General features: G+C 43.6%; 1 protein-coding gene across 3 annotated transcripts in view; it reads left to right on the forward strand.

Annotated features, from left to right (window-relative positions):
- The window catches only part of TFAP2B (transcription factor AP-2 beta), a 26,813-nt gene extending 18,187 nt beyond the window's left edge, over positions 1-8,626 (forward strand). For all 3 annotated transcript variants that reach the window (XM_088540093.1, XM_088540092.1, XM_088540091.1), the window contains exons 5-8: positions 527-746; positions 3,277-3,395; positions 5,707-5,848; positions 7,888-8,626. In XM_088540093.1, coding sequence (XP_088396219.1) covers positions 527-746; positions 3,277-3,395; positions 5,707-5,848; positions 7,888-8,188 — 782 coding nt within the window. In that variant the 3' untranslated portion in view covers positions 8,189-8,626. The remainder of the gene's footprint in view (positions 1-526; positions 747-3,276; positions 3,396-5,706; positions 5,849-7,887) is intronic.
- Positions 8,627-9,004: the final 378 nt, after the last annotated feature.

Here is a 9,004-nt window from a genome sequence, read left to right on the forward strand (position 1 = left end):
TTTTTTCATAAACCAGACTTAATAAAACCACAAAGCAATAATAGAGCTGCCTTCTAGTTGCTGTATCCTTCAGCCTCAGTGTTTATTTAAGAAAGAACCTCCCCTTGTGCAGCAATTGAAAATGAGCAAAAGCAGGAGATATTCTTTCTTTCCTTTTTTTTTTTTTTTTTCCTTTTTAACTCCCACCTATTCCCCTCAAATCAACATTCCACATGCTGTCTACTGTACATCACAAGGCAGAGGGTTCTAGATAAGACTAAGTGAAATAGTTGGTGCTTGCAAGGTGTATTTTATCTCTTCATGATGAATCAAGACCTACGAGCATCACCCTGTTGGCATACGTCATCTCTGGCTCTTGGGGCCCTTCCATAGAGGCTTGGTTGGAACAGTACCCCGTTAGGTGGCTGAAGGAAGCAGGAGGTTGAAAAATTCCTTTGCTTTTGCAGTGGTAGTGTGTTTGTCATGGCATCATGCCTCCTTCATGGCATGATGGTTCATGTCTCTTCTCCCTTTCTTCTCTCTCCAGTTCCAGTTCCTCCCAAATCTGTTACTTCTTTGATGATGAATAAAGATGGTTTCCTGGGTGGAATATCAGTCAATACCGGTGAGGTATTTTGCTCCGTACCTGGCCGCTTGTCTTTGCTTAGTTCAACCTCAAAGTACAAAGTCACTGTGGGAGAAGTTCAAAGACGCCTTTCTCCTCCTGAGTGTCTCAACGCATCGCTCCTTGGAGGAGTGCTCCGAAGGTAAGAAGCTGTGGGGAATGGGTGGACATGTGTGGGCATCCTTGCCTCTACCATTAACGCTTGGCCATCAGGAAGGACGATCTCAAATATGCCTTGATCTTATTATGTCAGCATCATGTGCATCTGTGTATAATGTCCTGGCTCAAGTAAAACATGTATTGAGGCACTGACAGGAATGTATGAAGGGTAGAGAAATATGTGTCTGTGTATATATTTTGTTAGAACAGCTCAGAATGGAAGATGTTTTTCATCTTTGTACACCCACATAGACACTTTCTGTCTTCTCTCCTTCTCCTTCTTCTCTCTTAATAAACAGAAGATAAGACAAAATACCACTGTGGGCACATAGAAGTTAGATGCTGCATGATGGACCTGATGTATTTCAGGGAAAAGAGGATAAGACAATATCTTATCCTCTTATATGTCTTATATTTCCCAGATAACAGGAACCTGTAAGGCATCCTCTATATGGCAGTAACTGGCAATTTAAAGCAATTTAACAGGGCACCACATGGAACACTGCTGAAGTTGGCAGGGTAAATGGGAGAATTTTAAGGTAGAAATGTACCTAGTTAGAGAAAGGTCATCATCTGATAGCTTTGAAAGTCAACAACTTCCTTCTAGAGGAAGGTTGCTGCCAGAATTATTCAAGATTGGTCTTGAGGCCTATGACATCTTACATTTGCATGACCTGGCAGCCTGGTTGCCATTTGTTCATACCAAATGGGAATTCATTCAGTTGGGTACCAAAAGCAGGAATTGAAGCTCTCTGCAAAAACTTTACAGGGAGACAGGCCTTTACATTTCTCATAGTAACTGAAGGATTGTGTATTGTCAGTGTGTTTTGTGGGAAAGGTGACATGAGGATATATCTCCACTCAGAAAATGGAAAAGACATGATGTGGTGTAAGGTAAACAGTTCACCAGCTGAAGGAAGGGTGAGAGAAGATAAGACTTCATTTTCTACCTGGGAGGCTGGAAGACAAAGGATAACACCTGAACAGGAACAAATGCATATAAATCGGCCATTAATAAATCTCAGGTGGTGTCTGAAAGCTGTTAATCTAAGAGCAGTAGAGATCTTGCCAGCTACCCTCTAGTAGCAACTGAGCTGCATCTTTTCTATGCTGTTTTTAAATGAAGCCTGAGCAAAGTCTGTTATCACATCAGGGGATCGGACTTCTGGTCTGGAGTGAGGGCAAAGTCCTGCTGCATGTACAGTCACTCATCCTAAAATAAAGATGAGATGTAAGGTCTCCTTAAATAGATGCACTTCCACGTGAAACTTATAATCAGTGTCAGCTGCAATTGGCACCAGTGGAAGAAATAGGTTTTTTTTTTTTTTTTACTTACAGATGCCAACTGGTCTGCTCATTTTGTGTAACTGCAAATGGAGCAGAGAGAATATCTGAGAGATGCTGTAGAAAATACAATTATCAAAGTAAAGAACCATCATGATTAACTTCAGTGTTTCTCTGGAGCTGGCCCAAGATGTAATCATTGGCTACTTCTGACTTCAGTTGCTATGTGGACTCCGAGTTTTAGACAAGTTTTTGGTTCAGGGAAAGAAGTATAAAAAGCTGCTCTCTTGCAATTCTGCCATCTATTCCTGTTTATCTATTTACCTATTGATATTCCTATTGATATCAAATAGTGAGAAGCCAGGTTGGCTTCTCTGTCACTTCTGACTTCTTTCCACTATTTGTGACTGTTAATATAGACATACATATACATCTACAAGTTATGGAAGAATTGGGATGCACCCGGATCTCAGTGCCAAAACTCCCACTGGTTTCACGGGTGGCAGAATTTCACCCTGGAGGGTTTACTCTCTGGGTACATATTTGTAGGTATCCAAACAATAGCTCTGTGTTTCCCATCTATAGCTCACTCATCCCTCTATTGTCCTTATCTATAACCCCCGGCAGATATTCAAATCTTCCTCCAGGCAATCCTTTATATAGTGCACTCTGCTTTTAGGTGTTCCTCCCAGTAGCCCAGCATTGGCTTTGCACACACACACACATATGAAACACTTCAATTAGTTTCTTTCTTTTTTTTTTTTTCTACTTATCCAAGGACACACACGTGCATTAGATTCTCCCTTAGAGCCTTTTAGATTTTTTTTCCCTCCTTCTTCCTCCCATTCTGGTCCTTTCCTAGAATAACTGAGAATCTAACTCTCACCCTCTATCTTTCTCTGTCTCTATGCTCCACCCTAATACACGTTGGTGTCATAGGATAGGAACCCAGTTGCCACCTTCTCTCCCAGGCCACTGTAAAGTAATTATTGCTATTTGGTGATTATTTGTTTTCCCTGGATAAAAGGTGGAGAAAGGTGGGCTCATCCCCACTCCCACCCCCAGGAGAAACTAAGCAAATCTCAGCAAACTCAAAGAGAAAACAACGTGCACAAAGCGTTAAATGCCTAGCGAAAAACCCTCCCAGGCTTCACTGACTGCTCAGACTAAACGTTTCTTCCAGGACCACTGCGGGGTTAATCACACTGTTAATCTCTTTGCAATTCTAGAGCCAAATCGAAAAACGGGGGGAGATCTTTGCGAGAAAGGCTAGAAAAAATCGGGTTGAATTTACCAGCCGGCAGGCGCAAGGCTGCAAATGTCACTTTACTCACCTCCCTGGTGGAAGGTAAGCAGGGAACTGCAGTCCCCTTCACACTCTTGCCTGCTCTCAACTTCGCTCCTGACATTTCGCGAACCGCCCCCGCGTCCACCTCAAAAAAAAAAAAAAAAAAAAAAACCACCTTTCGCGATCAGGTGGGAAATCGTTGCAGAGGTGAAATCCAGGTCGGGTTGTCATCCCTAGAGAGCAGGGAGCCCTACCCACAAAATTAAGTCCCTTGGCTTGAGGTGGAGGGTCAGGAAGACATTGATTCCTTTTAGTGTCAAGAAAGAGGTTCCATATGTGTGTTTGCTTGTCCGTACATGTGTGTGCATGTCCGTATATGTCTATACATGTGTGTGCAGGTGTGTGTGTGTAGGGCAGTCCCCCCTCCTCATTGCTATTAATTACTAGACTGTGGCCTCTACATCTACTCCCTGCTCTCGCTGTTTCTCTCCTCCCGAGGTTATTTATGACAGATGCCCTAGTGTGCTTGTCGAGGAAAAAACAAAATAACATGGCCCCACTCGTTGTTTCGGCAGAAGGGAAGAAATCAGAGCATTTTAGCTACTGTAGAGAGCAGGTTACCCTAGGATGACTAGACATGAATAAAGGTATTCCCGAAGAAGGAAAGACGGAAGAAGAGGCTTAGGTTTAAAATGTTTTCACGTCGTTTTGGTGTTCAGGGCTTTTCTTTGATTTATTGTCACCGTATTGAAGAGTAAAATTAAGAGCCACTAATATGCTTAGGGTATGTGTGTTGGCTTATGCGAAGAAAAGTTTGACTGACTCAAAACAAAAAAAGCATAACAGAATAATATGGATGTAATTATGAATTGCATGTATCTGCATTCTACATACACACCGAAAGGCATAGAAATAATCCAGTTATCTCTTCTGCATATCAGCATGAATAAACATTTGAGATAGATATTAACTTTTCGGCTCTTTGGGCTCTTTGGCGTTGAGTTATAGGAGCACTAAGCCCGCCTGCAGAGCTAATCCAGACCCCAAAAGGGACGATAGGAACGGGCTACTCAGACCCTCTATCGGCATGTAGCTCCAAAACAACAGTTTACCTTAAAAAAGTAGACCCACCTGCACTTTCTCGGGCTTCAGTTCGCTCCCTGCCAGCGGTCAGGACTTGTCACGTCTATAGCTTTAGCCTGTAGGCTAAATGCTGCGTCCAGCCCCAGGCAGGCTGAGCGCAGCCTTAGGACGGGGCTCCCTCGCCTCGCCCCGGGTGGCCACCGAGCCCAGCCCGGTGCCCTCGCCACGACCAAGCCCTTTGGCCATTAGAAAAAAAAAAAAAAAAAAAAAAAAAAAAAGTCGCGCCGCAAGTCCCCGGTCATTAAAAATAAGGCAGTCCTGGACTTATTAGACGTATCTGTTTTGCGTGTTGGAAATCTTTCCTCTGGTCTCTCAGGCAGTACTTTAAAGAGTTTAATGCTTTAATCTAGAGGGGAGGGGGTGAGCTGTAATCTAGTGGAATTCCCCTAGAGTCTGAGGGAGTTTTGTATTCCCCCCAACTCCTTCTTTTCCTCCTTTCTTCAGCTACTGTGTCGTAGTCTTGTGGCATGAAGTACATCAGTAAGAGTTTGATGACAGGAACCTCTGGAGGCTAGAAACCTGAACCCACGCAGGCAGAGGAAATGACAACTAGAATTAGAGTTAGAATAATCATTATTATTATTACTTTATTTTCCATGGGAAAAAAAGGTTGCCATCAGTTGGTACCTTTCCACCGAGTGAAGAGGAGTTTGCTGCGGGCTAATGGTTTCCAGCGGAGCAAACGCCGTTATCTGCATCGTTTTCTAGATGTGGCAACGATCGCGATAACGATGCGGTCGCTCCCCCTCCTTCTATGTGGGCCAATCTAGAAGGGGGTGTCTAAAGTCTCATAGAGAAGGGACATCTGTACCAAAAAAACTGTCTGTAAAACTCTGGACAACGCACTGGTGCATTGAAACAGACATGTCTCTGCTTTAAAAGAGGTTTGGGTCCTCCTGATTTTAGGGACCTAACAATACCCCCCTCCCTCTCTTTTTTTTTTTTTTTTTTTTCCTCCTTGTCTAGTTTACGTGAAAGTGTGTGTGTGTGTGCATGTCTGCGTGAAGTTTGCCTAGGACCGGGATGAAACAAATCTCCTCAGCTGAAGTTACTTCTGCTGACAAACAGGACTTATGTGCGGGGAGGGGAAACGTGAGACCGGGACCCGTCTCTAAGGTGCAGGGGATGCTAGTGGGTCCCTAGAGCTGCTCCCACCCTCTGGGCCGGTCAGACTCCCCCCATCCGGGCCGTGATCAGAGGCTGTTAATGCCCCTCTCCTTTTGTCCAGGTGAGGCCGTTCATTTAGCTCGGGATTTTGGGTACATCTGCGAAACGGAGTTCCCAGCCAAGGCTGTTTCTGAATACCTGAACAGGCAGCACACGGACCCCAGCGACCTCCACTCCAGGAAAAACATGCTGCTTGCTACAAAGTGAGTGCCAAGTTGGCCACCTCTGCCGCTCTGCTCTCCCTTTCTTAAAGCTCTTTTTTTTTTCCTTCTTTTTTTTTCTTTTTTCCTGAGATAGTTTTAAAGGGAGGGGGAGTTTGCAGTCCCCCTGTTATAATGATGTGAGGAGGGAGGAAGGGATGCTCATGCGGTCCCTGTGACCCACCAGGACACTATGTTGCCTCCGTGCCTTTCTGCAGTAGGGTTTCTCTGTGGTGTAGGCAACTGTCCATTAGGTAGTTTCCGAGCTATCCCCTCTGCCCCTCGAAAACAAACAAACAAACAAACAAACAAAACTTTCATGGAAAGATGGAAATAAGACCAAATATCTATATATATATCTATATCTCCCACTCCTATGGTTGCAGGGGTGAAACAACCCTGACTGCCTGTTTGTCCCTTCCTCATGCTGACATGCACCTGCGTGGCTGCTGTTAAATCACAACATCTTTCCCGCACTCTTTAATAATAATATATATTTTTAAAAAGTCATCTGTCATTTGAAAAAAAAACGTGGTCGTTTTTGCAAAGTGAGCGAGGAGACAGGGACTAACAATCTGCCTCTAGGTTTGGGTGTTCCCCCACATCCATCTCTTCCACTTGGGACTTTCTCCATAGCTTTTTTTTTTTTTTTTTTTTTTTTTCATCCCGGGCCAGCTATTCGGGTGTTTTAGAGCTCGCCTGGGTCTTGGGTGCTGGGTTTCTATGCACACTTCCCTCTTCTGAAAAATAAAAAAGGAAAAAGATAGGGAAAAAACCCTCACCCAAACAGCTCTCATTTATTTCATGCTCTGGAACGTAGCTTGTTCTGATGACAGCGTAATTTAAAGAAATATATGGAGGGTTGAAAAATCATTTGCTCAAATTTGTCCAGATGTTTTTTAGACATGATTGGAATTTGATTGCCCTTTTCCGCAGGGTCAGGAGATATTAATGTCCCAGAACTTTAATTGCTCACAGACCCTGCTTTGCTCTTTGAAGATGTAAAATGTTGGACTCATTACTGTTTGTTCTCCAAATTCAAAGTTTCCTCTCTTGCACTTTCTTAATGGATAATACACATAGAAATAGACCTTTATCTTTCTCCACCCTCTGAAACCTTTAACCCACTGGGAATTTCAGAGATTTTCAGAGGATGAGAGCTGTATGCCCTTTTAAAGTTTTTTTTCTCATTTTTCCTTTTTTTTTTTTTTTTTTTCCTTCTTCTCCCTTCAGCCCTTTATCCTGTGGTCCCTGGGTAGGCATTTCTCTCAAACTGCTTACTCTTTTGGGACAACCTCTCTGCCCCTTGGGTTTCCACTTTGCCTGAGTACCTGTTGACTTGAAGGCCTTCTGGACTAAAGCAATGCAGAGGAGAGGGAGAAAAAAAAACATTAAAAATGAAAAAATAAAAGCTCTGATTCTCCAAGGTGTGGAGAAAACAAACAAGAGCTATATGGCAGCTCCTATGCTTTGATTTACTTTCATCCCCTGACAAATAAGACAGAAAGCTCCAACTTTGGTCTTCACGTGAAGAAGGGCCATCCAAAGGGGTTTTGTCCCCTCCCTGTGCTACCCCACAACCCTCTAGGCTTGTGGCTACAGGACAGACAGATGGACAGCAGACTCATGCTTCATCTCTCTGCCTTTGCTCTACCTGGGCCTGGATATTTCTAGACTAGAGGTTTTTTTGTTGTTGTTTGTTTGTTTGTTTTTAGCAGTGCCTCAGAGGCATCCTGGTGATGGCAGTTTTCATCTCCAGATCACGTGCTCTCCCCACAACTCCATTGCAGCAATTCACTCCTTGCTGGTTGGAGGCTGAAGGTCTCCACCGGCCTTCTGGTGGGAACAGCAGCTGGGTCCCCCATGCTGCTGGGGGAAGGAAAGTGGTCAAGAGACCTGGGACTTGGGGCCAGTCTTGCCCTGCTCCTGCCCTTTCCTTCAACTCTGCTGTCCCAGAGACCGCTGCCAGCATGGTATCAGTCTAACCATCACTTTTCTTTCTTTTCCTCTCTTCTCTTTTCATCTGCCTCTCTTCCATGCAGGCAACTTTGTAAAGAATTTACAGATCTCTTGGCCCAGGACAGGACGCCCATTGGGAACAGCCGGCCCACCCCAATTTTGGAACCAGGCATTCAGAGCTGCTTGACTCACTTCAGCCTCATCACTCACGGCTTTGGGGCCCCCGCTATCTGCGCCGCCCTCACGGCCCTTCAAAACTACCTAACTGAAGCTCTCAAAGGCATGGACAAGATGTTCTTGAACAACAACACTGCTAACAGGCACACATCTGGCGAAGGACCAGGTAGTAAAACTGGAGACAAGGAAGAGAAACACAGAAAATGAAAAAAAAAAAGGAAAAAAAAAAAGGAAAAAGTTAAATAAATAAAAGGAAAAGAGAGAGAGATAATCTTTTAAAAAACGTCTTAATTTTAGCTTTAAAAATATTGGATTGGGCTTTGGAAGAATTCTATTAGGTAGGACAAAATAATAATAAGAATAAAATAATAATAATTAAAGACAATAATTTAAGATCAGAGGAGCACAATGGCGCAAGACCAGTGGTTCAGAGTCTCTTGCCAGGAACATGTGAAGACAACCACCAGGATTTTTTTTTCCCACTTTTGTTCATTCACATTAAAAAATGATTTGGGGCGGGGGGGGGGATATAATAATAATTAATAATAATAATAAAAGAAAGAAATGAATAACTTATTGGAAGAAATTGGAGAAACATTTTTGGTGTCAGTGCTTTGATTTCTTGAGATGCACGGTCTGTCTTTATTGTGAATTTTATTTTGTTTCATTCTTTTTTTTTGTCTTTATTTTGGAATGATGTCCCGTCTCCACACTAGTCAAAAGTATCTTCCAACGCGCTCCTTCCCGAGCAACCCCATTGTCTCATTTCCAGGCTTTTCCCATCTCATCCCACCACCCTGGCTCTGTCTAGACTAGGAAAGGAGGTGGCACAAGTGGGCGTGCAAAGACTCAGGCCTTTGGCGAGGACAGCAAAACCCATCATCTCTATGTGCATCCTGTGGCAGCCACTGCACTTAATGGCATTAGGTCAGACATTTGGAGGCATGTTAGCTCAATCAAATTAACTAACTCTTATTTCTTAAGAATCATTTTTTTCCTGGTCTAGACAGCCTCTCTGTTTAG

Source organism: Tinamus guttatus, unplaced genomic scaffold (assembly GCF_059628265.1).
Source record: "Tinamus guttatus ecotype Peru unplaced genomic scaffold, ASM5962826v1 Tinamus_guttatus_pri_ptg000055l, whole genome shotgun sequence".
Taxonomy (NCBI): Eukaryota; Metazoa; Chordata; class Aves; order Tinamiformes; family Tinamidae; genus Tinamus; species Tinamus guttatus.